The 19474-nt window shown below is 41.4% G+C and overlaps 2 protein-coding genes across 2 annotated transcripts in view; one reads left to right on the plus strand and one right to left on the minus strand.

Moving 5' to 3' along the window:
• Positions 1–616: 616 nt before the first annotated feature.
• LOC118413150 (dynamin-binding protein-like) lies at positions 617–12465 on the plus strand. Its single transcript, XM_035816334.1, has 18 exons — positions 617–727; positions 1535–3155; positions 3343–3397; positions 3587–3670; positions 4059–4223; positions 4924–5146; positions 5466–5584; positions 5859–5915; positions 6249–6409; positions 6745–6897; positions 7644–7773; positions 8047–8121; positions 8708–8791; positions 9033–9160; positions 9496–9669; positions 10182–10270; positions 10765–10875; positions 11338–12465. The coding sequence occupies exons 2-18, from the start codon at positions 1867–1869 to the stop codon at positions 11436–11438; spliced, it is 3198 nt and encodes a 1065-aa protein (XP_035672227.1). The 5' UTR covers positions 617–727; positions 1535–1866; the 3' UTR covers positions 11439–12465.
• The window catches only part of LOC118413156 (pancreatic triacylglycerol lipase-like), a 9219-nt gene continuing 2121 nt past the window's right edge, over positions 12377–19474 (minus strand). Inside the window, exons 2-11 of the mRNA XM_035816349.1 lie at positions 18034–18341; positions 17474–17599; positions 16978–17080; positions 16189–16305; positions 15678–15815; positions 15182–15281; positions 14729–14859; positions 14160–14319; positions 13717–13802; positions 12377–13416 (exon numbers count right to left, since the gene is read on the minus strand). Coding sequence (XP_035672242.1) covers positions 13247–13416; positions 13717–13802; positions 14160–14319; positions 14729–14859; positions 15182–15281; positions 15678–15815; positions 16189–16305; positions 16978–17080; positions 17474–17599; positions 18034–18341 — 1439 coding nt within the window. The 3' untranslated portion in view covers positions 12377–13246. The remainder of the gene's footprint in view (positions 13417–13716; positions 13803–14159; positions 14320–14728; positions 14860–15181; positions 15282–15677; positions 15816–16188; positions 16306–16977; positions 17081–17473; positions 17600–18033; positions 18342–19474) is intronic.

The raw sequence follows: 19474 nt of genomic DNA on the forward strand, positions 1-19474 counted from the left end.
TCAGTACCGTGCTATTCGGAGATACACATTGGGCAGTAGGCCTAGCTCTTTATTGCCAATTCTAGTTCCACTGGATTTTGACCTTTTCGCAGTACACTTATTCCATGACGCCATAGATCTGATGTCACCTGTTGAACACGTTAGTCTCAGACGCGAAGACAAACTAAGTACATTCCCTATTCAGTACCGTGCTATTCGGAGATACACACTGGGCAGTAGGCCTAGGCATTCATTGCCAAGCTAGTTCAACTGGATTTTGACCTTTTCGCAGTACACTTATTCCATTACGTCATAGATATGATGTCACGGACCTGGTGTACACGTTAGTCTCAGACGCGAAGACAGACTGGTGCATTCCCTATTCAGTACCGTGCTATTCACACAGGGCAGTGAGCCTACAATGTGCAAACATAGTTCTAGGTGAGACACTTTCAAGCAATGGAGTTCATTCATTCATTCTTTCTATTCTGTATAATGCTATACATGTATATAATGGTTATATAGGCATTTACAGTCAACCAGCACTTAAAATATACAACATTTACATGAAGCATGATAATGACAATTAATGTACGTAATGCCTGTAATAAAATGCGTGTTGGGGTCTCAGCCGAAACACCTCTATTTTTTCTGGATCTTTCTTCCAGGGGCGTCGAAAAGAGTCCAACCTGTGTGGTCCAGCCCATCATACGGGAGGAGGGAAGACCGAAGTATCATTTGCCACGTGGTAATGCCGGCTTCTCCGGTTTTCTTCTGAGCACATTTGCTACCTAAAAAGTTTTATTAAGGAAGAGGTAGTTCCATTTGAACCAAGGACCGATGGGTTCTGGATCAAACGACCTGCAGTTATGCCACAGTACCTTCTTTTCTTTTTTCTACCTATAAGAAAGTAAAACATGATTGTATATCACACCATGTGCCCCCCCCCCCCCCTTTAAAAATTTGTTTCAGCCCAAGCACACATCAGATTTATCATTGTTGAAGAATGCACATAGCCGAGGGCACTTCAAAAGATAGCATCTGTCACTATTTGACCTTCAAGAAAACAACTCCAAATCTCTTTGTTTCATAGGTTCAAAAAGATTTTAACTAAAGTGACTGACTTATAATTACATGTCAGTTGTGACAAGACTGTATTCAATATACACTAATAATAGGCCATCGGTAATAAGTCATTGCATGGTGTAGGTTGTACACTCTATGAAAACTGGCTTCAAATGTTCTCAAAAGCTACTAGAATTTAAAAGACACTTGTACCATATTTATCAAACACGTACAGCGAGAGAATGTGAAAATCAAAAGTCATAAAACAACTCATTGTGCCGACCACACCAGCACAGCGTTCTCAATAGACAAAATGCACAATTATTTTCATTCGTCCTCTCAGCATTAGCCAAGAGTTGCCTCGATATAGATGTGCTGGAATATTTCTGAAAACATCATGTCGATCACCAACACAGATGGCATTTTATGCTGCCTAATAATTCGCATTCCATGTTTTCGTCCATTATGTAAACCTTTCGTCCCTCTGCAGGATCAAAGTCTTTTGATATCCCAAGTGAACCACCAAAACATGTCAGCCGGAACAGTAGCCTCAACGTCACCTTAACAGAGTTTAAACAACTGGAAGAATTCGTGGACAGAAAATCTCCTGAATGTAAGGGCGGTACACCCCTGGATACCAAGGAGGAAGAAACCAAAACATCGCCACAAAGAAACAAGTCAGTAGTTGGTCTGATAGAAAAGTTCCAGAGCCCTTCTAGTTCACCGAAGGTCCAGCCTAAAGCACAGGAGAAGACGGCCTCAAAACCCCAACAAGGTGACAAACAAATCCGACGGAAATCACTGACACTGACCAAGCCCAACATGGCCCCGCCGCCGCCGCCACAGAGTAAAGATACGACTGAGTACAGCACTGTGAAGGGAGCAGTCACGACAAGCCCTACCAGCACCAAGAATGAAGACAGCACTCGAAAAACGAAAGCAGGAAAAGCATTAACACCCCTCACGCTTTCGCACGAACTTGAGAGCATACCGTCTCCCGCCGACTATGACGACGTGGCTAATTGGGAACCATTCTCTGATAACAAGAAGGGGCCGCCGGTCTTTCCCAGTGCAGCACCCGGACATCAACCTACTCGTGAGAATAACAACGACCAAAGTCTCCAAAGGCCAGCTTTTCTTTTTCCTCAATCTACACAGGAGACGGCAGAGCAAGAGGAAAAGACGTCTGTCTTAGAAAAGGCGAAGATGATGGAGAGGCATCTGAGCCCTGATAAACCGTCCAGCGCCCCGGTGACGCCAGAGCGCCCGAGACGACAAACTGGAAGTGATAGTTCTGAGGGTAGCAAGGACCGTGCCAGGCAACGCGAACGTCGTCATTCCGAGGTACACACTGGAACCAAGAAAAAGAAGGCCCCGGCTCCTCCTGTCCCTGTGAAGAAGAGATCATCTGTACTGGACATGATCACGGCATTTCAACAAAACGCAGCGTCAGATCAACACGTGTCACACACTGACAAACCTAGCTCTCCAAGAAAATCACCTGGCTGTGACCACGGGCCATCTTCACCAAAACTACAATCAAAAGATGAACATGACGGTTTGGAAAAACGAAGCGCTAGTGTTTCGGCTATGGCCTCGCAGATTCAGACAAAACTCTTCCCCGAATCACGAAACGTGACAGAAGACACACCGAGGCAGGAGCCCACTCACAGCGGTCCTAAGCAAGTTCCCACCCCTGGAGGCGTGCTAGCTCAGGCGAAAAAGCTTCAGAAGATGATGTCCTCTCCTAACTTGCTCCAAACCGCCACGGACAGCGCAGGGTCGGCAGGTCATCAGAGTGACGGACAAAAACAGCGTCATCACAGCGGTAGCACGGATGGAAGTGGTGGGAGTGTGTCGGCCCTGGCCATGGAGATTCAGAAGCAACTGTCTTCTCCAAGACAAGAAAACCCCACCCCAACCGAGCCGACGGACAGCGCACGCTCCCCTACAAGCAACAGGCCCACCCTACAACGCCAGGTTTCAAACACGTATGAGACCATTCCAGGCGAGGGAATAAGTAACGACGTCTACATGCCACTGTTTCAAACCGAGGGAGAGAAACCCAAGCACGATTACCATGTCGTCGACTACAGTCACCTGGAAGACGAGTAAGACAAAGTTTCTTTAATACATTACCTCTGAATCATAGATTATCTTCCTGTAAATAGAGATTTCACAGCCGATTATATATTGTTCCTTTAAGAATTTGAGACATTTAAAGGTGTCAATTCCATTTAATCATTTATCTACTGAAACAAATAATTTGTATGTTTTTTTTGTTTGTTTCACCATCAGAAGTACTGAAGATAAAGGCACTCCAGATAACATGTACCTTGCGGTCTTTGACGATGTAAGTTACCTGTGTTATGACCATTATTTCTCTCTTTTTGTTTCATTTACGTTATCTACCCTTTTACATAACGGTCGGATATATGTGTATGCGCCATCTTTCCGATTCTGCAGTACGCACTTGCATTCAACAACGGTTATGACACATGTATAACAGTTGAACATAAATTTTGGTGCTTTATTTTACCAGGAGAATGGCGCGGCGCCCCCTGCACTTCCCCCGAAACCTAAAATGGGTCTGCCCAGAGTTATCGACAAAACAATGACTTTAGGGGTGAGAAAAGTGATGTATTATCTTTCTGTTAGCTTTGAATAACTTTGACCCTGGGCATTGATAGATATGTACTGACGTTTGTTTAAAGAAAAATACCTGTTCAGCAATCGATAATCTTGATTCTGTTCCATTCTGTCAGCAGTAGTGACATCACAGTACATAACAGTTACTCAAGCAACTGGATTTCATGATTTGTAAACAGGCAGTCCCATGTATGTCGTCAGTGACGGATGCTGCCAGAAACGTCTGGAATTATCCAAATTCTGTCCGATCGCTTGAAGAACTGTCATCTTGTGCATCTAGCTACCTGGTTGTCTAACCATCATCGACGTTTAAAGTTCAGATCGTCTGCCGATGTTTGAATCGTGTTGTTTATTTCCCCCGGTAGCGCACGTTCCAGGTGCCCTTTACAAAGCCCAAACCGCCTTCCGACTCGAGCCCAATGGGGTTCAGACCAATCGTTATCCAGTCGAGAGACGGGGACACAAGAGACGGGCCCAACCCCGAGACCGTCAGATACTGGAGCCGCGATGACGTCAAGAAATGGATTAAGGTATCACCAAGCAGCTGACGAGTCTTTCACCTTTTTCCAAAATCTCTAGCTCCGATCATAATTTTCAAACTGTTTATCTATTTACAAAATGAAAAGTGATAGAGACGACAAACTGATATCATAGTTATAACTGCTATGTATATATTACACTCCTTTATGATTTCTTGTATTCAATTGGTTGTTGTTTATTGCATTGTATAAACACCGCAAATACACGATAATCAAGAACTGCGACCAAAGCTCGTCGACTTTGTGACAGGGACTTGTATACACCTTTCTCACGCGGCGGCCATGATAGATCTAAAACAAGTTCAATGAGGCAAACAAAAGACTGTCCATTATACTTCAACCAATGATAGCATGGAAATTAGAAAATTGACCAATACGAGAATATTTGCAAATATTTGCATTATTATGTTTTTATTTTGTATCTCTTGAGGGACTATGGGATCAGTACGCGAGTCTACATCGCTACATATTTCGCTGCATAACACTAGTTATAATTTTCATTATTTGATCTTTCATTGTAAAAATTTGTGTGGTCTGGTGAAAAACTAAATGGTAGCTGATTTTAGAAATAACTTTTGTCTGTTTGCCTCATTGACCTCGTCTTCAAACTATCATGGCCGCCGCGTGAGGAAGGTGTATGGAGTTGGAGATTTCTACATGGACGTGTGTCGAATTGTTTCTGCCCTTACAGTCGTCTTGGCCTGAGCATCTGCAGCCCTTGCGGAAAAAGTTCTTCAGTAAGAAGATAAACGGAGAGGCGCTGATGTCCCTGACCATGTTACGTCTGGAGAGGGACTTCGACGTGGACAACCTGCAGGACAAACACGTCATCCTGGACAAGATAGAGGGCCTGCGCCGCTTCCACGCCGTGCAGAAGCTGCCGGACCAGGCAGATGAGGACCTGCTGAATAATGGTGATTAATCAATTGTATATTTGGACTGTAGTCTACAGTCCTAACTATACAAATGATTTCTATAGTCCATGCTTTCCTCGTTTCATGTTCCTTTTTCACTTGAAAAAACCCTTGGCTACAACTCACAAACTTTATACTTGTACGAGTATAGCTGCGCTTATTTACATCTGGAAGTGTTGGAATGTCTACTGATATCACTTTCGTTGTCAAATTTATTTTTATCAAACGTAAGCCTTAGAAACATATCAAGAATTGGCATCCGATTGCACTCAATTATATTCAAATCCATTGATGCTGACTACTCACCTCCCGTCTGCAGTCCCCATGTATCAGAACTACGACTTGCTGCTCCAACAGCAGGTGGGGGCAGGGCGGACTGATAGAATCGTGACCATCTCCCGCGCCCAGGCCCCGGCCATGTGGAGACAGCTTTCCATGGTAAGCCAAGTCTATGGTGACAATTTTGGTGTTACATGTGTCGATGTATGTGCAGCAGGTTTTACCTCGTGAACGTATGCACCGTTGCTTCTGATCTGACAGTCGGCGTCTTAGCCTGGGCATCTACAGCCCTTGTGGAAGAGCTTCCCTCCGATGTAAAATAGTTTTCTGCACTTATAGTAGTTAGATCCTCTCTTCACTGAATGCAGACCATTGACTACCTAACAGTTGAAAATATTTCCCTGTAATCAATCGGCTATTGTCGATCACCCAGGTGCAAAGGAGGGTTCAGCTGAAAGACCTGGATGCCAAGAAGACCAAATTACAAGAGGTACGTAGCAGGAAATACCATATTTTTTTCGTACCGTTCTTTCAAAGCAAACTTTCCAAGTGCAGTGATGTTGGAAAATTGCTCAAAAACGTTGCCAATGGATCGACATATTCATGATGAACCGTCGCAAAAATTAGATGTCATTTATTTTTAAATATAATTCAATATCTGCAAGGATATTCTAGTGACGCTGAAGAACAGTGATGGATGTCACTCGAAACGTCCGTAAGTAAATATCCGTTTTGATCAAGTTATAGAGATTGAATTGTATTTGGACGTTGTTTACCTGGATGTCTAACCTTCATAAACGCCGTCACCTATTGTTATCGCCAGGCCAAGTACGAGATCCTCAGTAGCCAGTCGTCCTACATGAGGAGCCTCCAGATTCTGGCTGATCATTTCGAGGATGATGAAGTCCTGATGAGCATCCTGGGACCGCATTTCCACAGGAGGCTGTTTCCTTATGTCAAAAGCATCTTGAAAATCACCATCAGGTCAGTCTGACAAAGAAGAAAGGCTCAAACCATAGATTAGCGTATTGTGGATACATGTTTGAGGGTTTTTTTTCTGGCTTTCAATCATTTCACACCTTGTTCTTTGACTTAAGTTCTTTGACTTAAAGTATAAAACTTCGATCGTTCTTATCTAATTTCCGATTTGTTTCAATTTACGACATACATATACATATGCCATTGTTCCAGCTTCATTGTTTTAATTATAGTTTGGTCTCTAGCTTTTCGGGGAGGACTGATTCATCCATATAATTTAGGGCAGCTCCGTGCAATAACCCCAGTATGAAACATCACCTACACTTTGTCGCTCTTTTCAGCGTGTTCACGGAGATGAAGAAATCACTCCACGATGACGTCATGATGACGAACTTCTGCAAGATCCTGTGGGAAAGCTGCAGTCGGTACTTCCACGACTACGAGAAGTACTGCCGCTCCATGCGCTACCAGGAGATCCTACTGGAGAAGCTCTGGTCAGTTAGAACAATCAGATGGCTCACTCAATCCATAACCAGTGTTTCCACTAGCTGGGGCAGCGAGCGCAAGGAAAAACGTAATGTACAGCGGTTTTTTCTGTACTATACGTTTTTCCTTGCGATCGTTGCCCCAGCTATATTTCCACTGCCTTGTACTGGTAACACCGTCAAACCAGCACTTTACACAAACTGTAGTACTAAACATGTGTCTATGAAGGTTACATATACAGATGAGCTAACTCACTCATTAGCAAACAAGCTTGCGTTGACTTGAACTTCAATAGACCGATCCAAAACCTACGTGCACCTCCCTCGAAACGTAGAAATGCGGATTTGAGCATTAAAAAAATACAACTTTTGGACGGACAGACGCTCATTGGTCGAACCTCTTATTGCCATTGCATCATTGGTTGAGCTGCTTATTGTGATGGTCAGCTATTGGTCTCACAATTCACTGTCTTCCCCCCAGTTACGTTCCAGTTCATACCTTACCTTAGACCTTAGTTCCTCCCGCAACACTGTTGCATTGGTCGACTCGTCGAGCATATTTTCTCCAAAGGGTGCGGTCTTTAGCAGCTAGCAGTTCATAGCTATGGTTAAATACCAGTTGGGTTTCAGATTCTTTTCAGTCACTGACGAAATATATCGGGTGCTGTTTAAAATATATGACCGTTCATAAAACTTATCCTCTTGCTTGAGTATATTTTGCCTTTTGTCAAGAATATTTGTTTTGTTTCTTGCAGTTTGACCGACCAACTGTTCAAGGAGCGACTGGGAAAATTGGAACGAGAGCCGTGTTGCCGTGGCAACAACCTCAACTCGTTCCTCGTGATGCCCATGCAACACGTGACCCGCCTTCCTCTGTTGTTAGAGGTGAGCACGTGTTTTTCTATTTTGGGGGTAAACTGAAGTAATAAATTGAGTTGCATTCGTTCGAAACAAATCATTTTCATTATGGATAGTCAGTGCGGACATTTTTGCTATCATTTCTTTCACGTGCAAGTTGTAGGGAGGTTCCTTTACAAATTAGTGCCAAACACCAACTAATTAAAAGATACAACACGTGATTGTGTTGTGATGGTTGGGTTATTTTGAGTCTGATTTTCATGACTCTAACGTTATTTTATGTCCGACTGTCTTACCCAGGCCGTGTTGAAGCACGCCAAGTCAGGATCCGATGACGAGAAGTGGGCTACTGAGGCACTCAAGGCGAGCAAAGTGGTGAGTCTGAGCAAAGCTTTAAAACACCCAATTGCAATTTCTGGTACATCATTCTGACTTTTTTTACTTTACGTTTTGTGATGAAGCAAATCCTTTTGCGAGGGAATTGGCATATTGTTGAGAAACCCATTTGACACAGTGTGAGTATTTTGTCATTTATTTGATGTTGTTCTTAAGTACTGTACAGACAGGTAGTTTTGTTCATTATTACCTGTCTTATTTGAGTAGTCTTAAGCTTGTGTACTAGCTTTATGTTCCTGTTATTTGCTTCGTTCATATCTTATCTTTATTGTCTGTGTTATTAGTTTTACATATTTATTTGAGGAAGAATACCCAGATAAGCATTTGATATTGTTGCTTTTTGTCTCATCCTCGTTAATTTTTAGATATATGTGGATTAAATTGTGTGAGCAGCTCGGGCAGCGATGAACAAAACAGAGACAGTTGAAGTCAACGACGGCTCGCCTCAGTGTACACTGAAACGCAGTGATGATAACTTCATCATCAATTTTCTGAAATGGTTGTATCAAATTATCATCATTATGATATATGTCCATTTCAACTCTATGTTATAAATACACTTCAGGCTGTCAAGAGGTGCAACGAAGCGGCTCGGAGCATGAAAGACTCCATGGAACTACAGGGTCGACTAACATTTAACAAGACTAAGGTAAATGTTTCTGTATTACATAAAAAACTGATATGAGATACATTACAGCAGCTTCTCAATTGCCCAAGAGCTTGTAAGATATGTAGTACGGAAATCACAGATCTGAAAGGTTTCTGTATGTAGCAGGTGTCCCTATGATATAAATACATGTACACGTTAATGATCATCTTGATGAATACATCACTACATGCTTTGTGTAGTATTAATTGGAAAAGTCTTACTGTTGACGTTCTCCTTGAAGGGAGCTGAGGTTGCCTCCCCAGAAAGGTGGCTGGAGAAGACTGGAAATGTCACAGAAGTGAGAGAAGGAAAAACTAAGACATCTGTGCAGTTGATCGTGTGCAACGATCTAGTTTTGCTGGCACAAAAGTGAGTGTTTGCCTTCTTCTTCTGCACAACCAAACACTACCTCGACAATCAACAGATACCGTTATGAATTGCTTGAAGTGCCATTATTATAAGCTGCCATTACGTGACAAAGTCTCCTACATAGTAGTTTTATTCAACTGGGATGCAATGTAATAGAATGTAATGATAATGTAATAGAAGTTGCCATACCTTGCATCTCATACAATTGCTTAGCCTTAAAGTTATCATCATATAACATACAAAACAAGTTATAACACCATGGAAACCTCCAGCCTAAATGACACTCATAACTTTCTTGTAATCGTCATTCATAGCATAACATTTTTCCACCACAGAGAGCAAAAGAAGCTTGAAGTTTTGGACTACGCCGCCAGGGGGCTTGTGGAGGTACAGCCCGTGGGGGCTGCTGTGTGCCGCGCCTTCGGGAAGGACAAACAGCTGTACCAAGTCACCTTCCGCGCCAACCACGAGGGCAAAACCGCTGAACGCGTGCTGTACCCGGACTCCAAGTAAGTAGAAGAAATAGCAATCTGGCAGTATCGCAGATTCTCCTGGTAGAGATCCCAGTCGCAGCCTCTGTCAGCAGAATTCTGATCTTGATGCTAGAAGATGTGCCTTCTTGTTATAAATCCTAACTTTCAAGTCAATTCATTGATTCAGAGTAACATAAATCAAAAATTAAAATCATTGATTCAGAGTAACATAAATCAAAAATCAAAAGGTTTTGAGGGAGACCATCTTTAAATATACAGACCCTGCATTTTTTTCCTGGGGGAGTCAATGATTCTGATAGATTACAATCTCTATGCTGACATATACATAAATACAGGAGCTTGTATATGGGCAAAGATGACTGCAAGAGCGTTTGCTAACTTCAAAACCGTGCCTGATATCGTGTTAACGCTTCAGGGATCTCTAACAGCACTTAATAAAGAAAAGAACTCAACTACATATAAATTATCAAAACGTTTCTTTACTTTGATCATCATATGACTAGTTGTAACTTCTTCTTTTACATCAGAGAGGACACTAAGCTGCTTGAGTCCCTGATGGACGTGCCTGCGGACCAGCTGCATGGAGAAGGCCAGGCAAACCTGCCGGGTGTTCATGGTGAGATATTTTTAAGTCAATGGGAATAAGCTACTTCAGGGTCATAAGTATGCATGCGCTGTGTGATGCGTTGGGGGTAACATGTTAAAGATGAAGCCCACCGAGAGACATAAACAAAACACATTTGGACATGGTTTAAAGTATGTACTAGACAACACCTGTTTTCGCGTTATGTGCCTTATCCTTTGAACTTTCACATGCTCAATTCAAACCATGAGCCTACTTACCAATTCCAAATAGTTTATTTCTAGGCGAGGTAACTCTGGAAAAATGTATTTGAATCAACGATAAAGAGTCAAGAGAATTGCACTAATAATCAGTATGGCGACATTTAAGTGCGTGTGAATATGCCACAATAACAACGATAATAAAAAAAGAAACTGGCTTTAAACTGTATCTGTAGGAGATAGTAATAAGATAATTATAGTAGAAATAAACATTTTGGGCGATGAAGTTGGTATTCCAGCACTCAGTAACATTTTCTTTTTCCTCAGGCGACAAGTTTGCTGTCGTCATATACGAGTGCGACAACCAACTACCGGATGAAAATATGTCCTTTCAGAAGGACGACGTCCTGAAAGTTGAAGGGACAACTGATGGTACCGGTAGGCACATGGTTCACATACCTACGTTTGATTCAGCAACGTTCCGCACATTCTAGTCATCTAAATTAGATGTTCGGTTATTGGAAAGGAGGGTAGTAAAAAATTCTCAATTTTCACCAGGACATTTCTGAAATGTCTGCTTCATTCATCCCCTTCCCGGCTACATATTGTACATATTTTCACCTCCCGTAAATCTACTGTATTAGGATGGTTAAGTTCATGTTGCACAAATCTGCATTTACGACATGTAATAGCTCTATATTCAAAGTGCTACAACTCTCAAAGGTTTGCATTGTGTCAATGTATGTGAATGTATGTCAATACTATATATGCGTGTAGTAAATCATCATGTACCTATGCGTTGCCTACAGTGGATTGGCTACAAATTTCCGAAGTCCATAATGTACATTATTACATGTTTGTACCATGCATTGACGCCCTGTGCCTATGTGTTCCTTGTAGGAGTGTGGCTCCAGGTGTCCCGAGTTCGAGACGGAAGGATCGGGATTCTTCCTCAGCGGGTTCTGCAGCCATGTGCGCGGGGAACGCCCGGAAATAAATAAGTCAGCTCAAAACGACCTGACAAAACGTACTCTTTTAGAAAAAAGAATCTAGTAACAGTATTGTACCTAACAAAAGTACTGTCAAAGTAGACAATGCAGTGCACTTATGTTGTACTAAGTATGATAATGATGAAAATATCCTATTTAGTTTTAGAACATTGAAATATTATATTCCTCATGCGTTTTCACCATCAAGAAGAAGCGAGAAGAAGCAGAACTTCTGTACTAGACAAAACCAATGATACGTTTATATGTTTGTCTTATCGTATTTCGCTCGGTTGAGAAAAAAATGTAGAACAAAGGTCTTCATTCACTCATTTAATATATAATGGGGGTGTTCTGCCCAATCATCCACTGCTGAAAATGCATGATTTTCTTAATAATCTTTTTATCTACTTCCAAACATAAAAGTGATTATTTACTTTTGAAAATTGTATCAAGAATGTAATGGTTGGCTGAAAGACATTTAATTGTATGCTTTATAAGTAGTATATTACGTAAGCGCATAATATGCCTTTGCTGTGGTGGAATGGTTTTGACACTGTGACGAATTACGAACAAATCTAATTACTCACAAACTGTGATACTTTGATACTGCATGCTTTTTAATCTTCATACATGATCCTTGAAGTCTTCTACTCTTTTGGGAGGTGTAGGTGGGTGGGGGTGGGGGTATTTATCGAAGTGTCCACCCATCTGTATGAGCAACGATGTTCTCACACTTTTGTGAACTGCATAGTTATCCCTAAGTTATGATTAGACGTATTACGACGTTATTACTTAAGTAACTTTGGTTAAAAAATATATTCCTTCAAAGATCGTGTGCGCATTTCTTACCAACAATGATATATTGTTGTGGAAATGGTGTTTGTATGTACAGGCATGTATGTAACACTAGGGCACACTAGTAACGATATCGAATCGCAGCAGACGAATAGTTTGTATTTATACTTGTATTATTGGGCATGGTGAAAACTGGAACACATTGTGTAACTATGTTCTACTGGATTAAATGATATTTACCTCATTATGTTCTCCTTTTTACAACAGAATTTACTGCAAGACTTTTTACAAATATCATCATTTGTTATCCTCTGAGGTGCGGTAAGTGAAGTTTGACTTCCAGTACAGTCTGTCATGCGTCGCTGTGAGAAGTTCCTGATCGTCCAGTCCAGTCTAACGAAATAAGCTTCTTCAAAATATAACAAATAAAAATCATCATCATTCGGCGGGTCAAATAGGTTTTAGTAAAACATGTAACCAAGAAGGTTTTAAACTGTATGATGGTATAAAACTAGCAACATAGATTTTCTTTCCTTTTTATTGGCTTTATAGACTTAAAATCTCCCATGATACATAATCATAATATACAGTAAAAGTGTTAAATCGGATCTGATCTAAAAATTCATGCCTAATAGGCAAACGGTAAAAACGCTATAAAGTATGGTCCCTTTATGCCCAGGCACTTTGCGCGATCACTCAATACTATCAAGGATTAGAATTTCAAATCCAAGTTGGCACTGGAAACACAGATGTACAAATAAGGCACTGATACTTTTATTGTTCTATAGTACAAAATTCTGAATTCTAAAAATGTTGGGTGCAACCATTCTCGGTTCCCAATTCAAGCCCCTATCCCGAGAATAAACCTTCATAATTCACATGACACAAAAAATACAGAACCTACGTTTTTTGGAGCAGCACTTTCTGTTTTAAAACCAATGTCAGGTTCACTAACTGCTTACGATGTACTGCAACAACAACATGAACAGAAACTGTTTGCAACAGAATCACCTGACACGTGCCGTCTAACGGCCCTGTGTCATAACCAGGAAGAAGCACAACACAACAGCAGCCATGGTCACCCACAGACTGAGACACGTCTGTCTCAGGGAGGACGGCTCGCCGCCCCGGTAACCCTTGTGCCGATCCTCACATTCATAGTTCGCTGTGAGAGAGTAGTTAGTGTAGGCCGAACCTGAAAGAGCATATCGGTACAATTTCACCATCAGCGTCACAGGAAAGTGCAACACCAAATTGTGAATTAACGATGAGTGCGTAGATGATCGGAAGTTACGACGTAGTATACAATGACCGTGTTTGAGGGGAGTCACACCTTGAGCACGTCAAAGAACCCACCACACCTATCGATGAGAAAATGGACCCCTAGCTATAGCTTTCTGGGATGAATGAATCGGACATCATCGCAGTCCAGACCCAGTGAACTTTCGGCTATGCAAAACAAACAAACAAACAATGCTTATTTTGTGTGACTTACCGATGACAGTTTTCACGGATGTGTCTTGACAAGGCTTGACTGTGTCCAGAACTGCCGTGACGCATTCCAGGAACTTCTCGTACTCACTGCACAAAGGAGGTCAAGAGCAAACAACTTGCAATTGAGCTCTTACATCAATTGTGTCTATTTGAGCTGAATCATGAAGTAAGCGGATTTCTTTATCAACGTAGGTAAAACTAGTATGTTGTAACAATAGTACACAAGTTTCATGCTAATCTACTTGGTTCAAGTTCAAATGGTTATTCAGTTCTTGGATTTCTGTGAACCACTAGTTTTAAATGATATTATCAGAAAACAAAGGAGATGCCAGGACAATAACCGTGAATTTTTGGAAGACAATTAGAAAAACAGAACTCCATCGATGACTAAGTATCGCAAATTTAAGGAAAAATATACCTTATGGTCTCTGCTTTGTTACTGACCTGCAGAAGATCTCCTCTGCGATGGTGTCCTTCAGGTTCGTGGTGAAGTTGACGTAGACTGTCTCCATGGTGCTGACGCAGTTCTCTATCACAGTCTGGTTCTGCCGTGTGAGGGACTGCAGACAGTATCTGCTGCGGTTCCGCAGGGCTATGTCTGTCACTGCAAATAATGAAAATTACAGACATCTTCAGACTGGACAAGATTTCATGTGGACTGTGCATCTAAATGTTCACTTCTAATTTTGGTTTCAGGTTACAGTAGGTTTGTAGATCACGATAGCACTATAATTTCAGTACATAAAATGTCAAACGTAGACGATATGGACTTTCTAATAGATTCTTAAAGAGAACTTTTAAAACAAAACATTTCTTGTCGTATTATATGGAGAGCAACAATGCAGTAACAGGCATCTAAATCTGTAGTGGGGAATTCTTCAAACGTCATACTTCTCTCGTTTTCTAACAAATAGTTACGCGAGGACATTGCTATCGACTGTACGTGTGCCCCTGGTGATAATATAATTCTTTAGTTCAATGACGTCTTCAATAATCGACGGAAAGGTGCTTACAGCAGAAGGGATCTTTGTCGTTGGTGTTGAGGTACAGGGATCCGGCGCCGCCATGTTTGTCCGCGTGAAAACCCATGACAGAACAGCTGCCGTCACAGTCACTGCAGTCCCCCGCCTCGTAGTCATCCCAACTGTACAAAAAATGTAAAATTCCGTATGAGTATGAGTACTAGAGTAAGTTCGCTCGTATAAAATATCACTATGCTCGGTTCACTGATACGAGACAGCAGCGGAGGATGTGAAAGAGAACTCGCATTCTTAGTCTGAACGTAAAATTATGCAAAGAACAATGCGTTTTAATCTACACCGCGTTTGTACAAAACGTTGTCATAACGCAACCTTGCTATGTGATAGTACGCGTGTTTAGTTAATTATCTTCGACCATGACCAAATATCGACCTTACCAGCTTCATAAACTATCACAAACATGTAGTCAGAAAATGGCCGCCTCACCTGGAGCAGGGGTATGCCGTGAACTGGCACTGAGAGTTGATGGACTCGGTAAACAGTTCTATAGCTCTTGTGTGGCTGCAGCTGAAGGCGTTCTTAGCCGCTACAGCAGGGAAAATAAAGTTAGTAACTGTGAACTTCTTCTTATCGTGCATATGTGTGATTGGATTGTGATCACGGTGTTCTGTTTTTACGTGAGACCAATACAAACCTTTCATGATCATATACGTTATGTAACTCTGCATAATTAAAAGGCCCTTAATCTATACACGTATAGACCGGATTTATAATGATTTAAAATAAGTTGCACGTGTCTGTGTTAGAAATGATAACTCGGACTTGTCATTAATTGGAAAGATGACTACATGTCCATACAAATCTCAGAATGCTGCAAGGAATTGTATAGGAGTTCGTTTTGTTTTACGTTAATACAATGAAGCAATGTATATCAGTGCTCCTCAAGAAGACAGGCGTCCAAACAATCAATATCATCTCTCACCCTGGAACCCCTCTGTCACCAGCCCCTCTGCGATCACCCCGATCTTGGAGATAATACTCTCCGCGCCACATCCGGGCTGCCTCGCACCGCCTTCTGGGTAAAAGTCGACATCGCCCACCGGCTGGTCAAGCCCGAGGCCTGCCGGGAACGAAACGACACGGAATTATTGTCAATTCTACGATTTTTTGTCAAGATAGAGAACCTTTAGTTAATGTTGCACTATCGGAGGATTAAGACTGTCACAATTAAAAAGGACATGTTGCTATAATCTTTTTACATAGTAAGTTGAATAACCCCCAAACATATGCCAGGGCTTGAAATACATTTTTGGAATTAGGTGCGCTGAACCTAGAATTATTTCGAGCCATGTAAGCATAAAATCCATAAAACACAACGTTGCAATGAATGGCATGGAAACAAGGGAGAAAACTCAGTCGATATGCTTTCATGTATGATGTTATGAAGGTCATAAAATTACTTATAAATTATAAGACATTATGTCAAAACTCACCGAGAGTGAGAATACTGGAGCCATCGGTGTGAATGATGTCCACAAAAGCTGCGTCTGCCGGGTCTATTCTCACCAGCGGGTCCGTGTGCTCAAACAGAGGCTCCGCGGGATCCAGGCCTAGTGGAAGTTACAGACAGGTGAATAAGGGTGTAGACAGTAGCGTGCCACTGTCACATACAAGTTGTATCGCCATCCAAGAGAGTATAGCTTGCCGTTTCACAACAGTCAACACAATTCATCTTTCTGTGACGTTCACTCGATCAACAAACTTAGCAACGTACCGATTAAAGTAATAAATATGTCACCAGTACATTATAAGTGCAATACCAATTAACGTACCAATTAACGTACCAATTTACGTACCAATTATGTCACCAGTATATTATAAGTGCAATACAAACCGTCTGTCTAGAGTACTTAAGATGAAAGCTGAACTCAATGTTTGACTTTTACAATTTTATTCTGCCCATATAATATTATGTAAATTTTAATCAATCAGGTAACACGTACATATACTAAACAATACTTTTTTTTTCAAAATTGCAATTATAATACAATTACAGCACCTTTGTAAACACAAGCACAGTTCAGTAAACCATGATAGCTGACTGCGAGGCTTTGTATGTTTAATGTGAGTACTGAATAAACCAATCTACTACTACATTAACCAATAACACTGAGATGTGTCACTTCCAGGATATTTCATTTCCTTTTTGGAAAAGACCTGAAATTGTGTAGTGTAGTGTATAAGATTGTTGCCCAGAAGTATGTACATAACGTTACATTCACCTGATATCCTGCCCAGACTGCCCAGTCCGTGCCCCACGTACCCCGCGGTATGTGCGCCCAGACTGTGCCCGATAATGTGCATCTGTGCCCAGTCCGCTCGGGTCTACACATCATAGACATAGGGCAAAAATATGACTTTTTTGTCGTAAAATTCTTCTTTTTTTTAAAAGAAATGATTAAGATAATATGTTGCAATTGATTGAAACTATCATTAACTTACACAATAGCAGTCAGAACAAACTAACGTTACATTCGGTGCTTCGTTTTCACGATGTTTCGGTCTGGAATAATGTTTATTTTACATTCAATTTGCTTCATGTTGGTTAAATTAATCAGCGCGAAATAGAATTGAATAGAATGGAATAGAATAGAATGGAATAGAATAGAATGGAATGGAACGGAATAGAATAGAATAGAATAGAATAGAATAGAATAGAATAGAATAGAATAGAATAGAATAGAATAGAATAGAATAGAATACTGTGAGTGTGCCTACCCGGTTGTTGAGGTAGCGGATGAGTCTCTCCGTCTCGGCGGCCACGACCCGGGTGTTGGCGGCCGCTTGTGTGTAGGGCAGGCCGGCTCCGTCCTTCCAGTCTACAACGATCACGTTATAGTCACCCTGGCGAGCGAGAAAGGAACACAAGAAACTCGCTAATTTTATATCCTTTCGACTGTCTTTGATAAGAACAACCAATCAGTGACAAATCATGTCTTTTATGTCAATATATAGGTGCAAGACAGTGCAACACAGGAGCTAGGCAGGTGAGGTCCCCTGTACTGAGCACAGGAGTGCATGTGGATTGTTGTTTGTTTACTATATGTATTACGTATACATGGACCAATGCAGGTATGCTGAAGATGCTACGCGGACATGCACATATACTCATTTCTTATTTTTTTACTCCCTGGAAAGTAAAGTAAATTTTTATGAATATTCAGTACATGGTTGTCAGATAAATGTTTTCCATGCAAGGCAACAGAGCTTTCACATATTACCCAAATAACTACTTACTGGCATCTATTTCTTAGATTCAAAATGTTTTTCATCCTCACCTCCTTCAGCAGTTCGTCTGTCAGGTTGTAGACCCACGGCCGGTGCCCATTGTTCTGAAAACCGTGTATGATGAATTTTGTCTTGCTCGCTCCGTTAAAAGTGGAATCTTCCAGAAGATCGTCCCTTTCAGCCAGCAGTCTCTTCCTCTCCCGTGTTGTCGGGTTTTCTCGGGTGAAGAGCCCGAAAGTTGTGCCCACGTCCGCTGGACTCTGAGGCAGGAGCGACAGGGGGCGCTGTGCGCTAAAGAAAGGCGCAGCATTGGAGAAGCAGCCGAGGTCCTTGTAACATACCTCGAGGCCTTCCGCACCTAAACAATCAATAACGAAATTGTACACTTGTAGATAATAATCTATACAGAAGTTGAAGTAAGTTATCATCTTTAAAGTGAGTCATTCAATACGTTGTATACGGTTTATGAATTCGAAGGTTAGGCATTCACGATAAACAATATTCAAAGACAGGCCAATCTCTACAATCGGATATCAAAGATACGGAGATACATGTTGTACTTCGAGCGACATTCATCAATTCTCTTGAGCGTCACGAAAAGGAATTGGCAGAACAATGAACTAAGGGACAGTAGCAGTTCCTATAGTGTTATCTTACCATTAGAAACAACTCTAACATTATTTACACATCAGTGATTGTAACATACGACTTAGGCACTTTGGTATGCTCAACCGTTTTTTCCAGTAACATGAATGTTACATACAATTACCCAGTGTTAAGAAAACTCTCTTCACATCTCATTTGTTCTCAACCCTTCGGTACCCATTTATGGAACTTATTTCGATCGAGTACGTATGTTATCAAAATGCCTGTAACAGTTGTTTCCAACTTGTATTGAATTTGCCTAGATATTGCAGTGATAGATAGTGAAATGTTTGTAGTTAATTGTACTGATAATTTTGATGTCAGGTGGCGAAAGCTGTGCTATTCCTTTGTGTATCGCGATCAGCTTTTCCACTCTTCGAATTCCATCATATAGTCTGTCCTCAAGTCGGATTCTTTCTACCGTAACACGTATTTCAAAAACCCCTGGAGACGCATGTAAATACAGAGTGCAATGGTTTTATGTGTCTATATTGTTATGTTGTGTGTCGTATATAATATGTTTCTACTATTAGCGCCTGCAATTATGAATAAAGAAACATACCAAGGGGGTACGTGTCTGGTACTACCAGTATTGCTTTGTTCCGCCAGTTCATTCTTGTGACGCTCAAGAACAGTGATGCATGTCACTCGAAACGCCCGGAAGTAATCTCCGTAATATTCGGGTGTAATACTAGTATATCCAGTTGTAGAGATTGATTTGTTTTACATGAGTCATGCAATAAGATAGATGTAAGAAGTAATGAAGCACTACCCGTATTGCCACGAACCACCCCCTTGATATCCTGTCACATGGCTATATCCTCGCTTTGACCCATACTGTAGCAG

The sequence above is a fragment of the Branchiostoma floridae genome, chromosome 4 (assembly GCF_000003815.2).
Source record: "Branchiostoma floridae strain S238N-H82 chromosome 4, Bfl_VNyyK, whole genome shotgun sequence".
NCBI classification, from domain to species: Eukaryota; Metazoa; Chordata; class Leptocardii; order Amphioxiformes; family Branchiostomatidae; genus Branchiostoma; species Branchiostoma floridae.

What these genes read in the sequence shown, in the direction of transcription:
- LOC118413150 (XM_035816334.1), top strand. Translation starts at nt 1,867, where the DNA reads ATGGCCCCGCCGCCGCCGCCACAGAGTAAAGATACGACTGAGTACAGC. An exon ending in TACAGTCACCTGGAAGACGA is followed by an intron (nt 3,156 to 3,342) that starts GTAAGACAAAGT and finishes TTTCACCATCAG; the next exon opens with AAGTACTGAAGATAAAGGCA. An exon ending in CACTCAAGGCGAGCAAAGTG is followed by an intron (nt 8,122 to 8,707) that starts GTGAGTCTGAGC and finishes AATACACTTCAG; the next exon opens with GCTGTCAAGAGGTGCAACGA.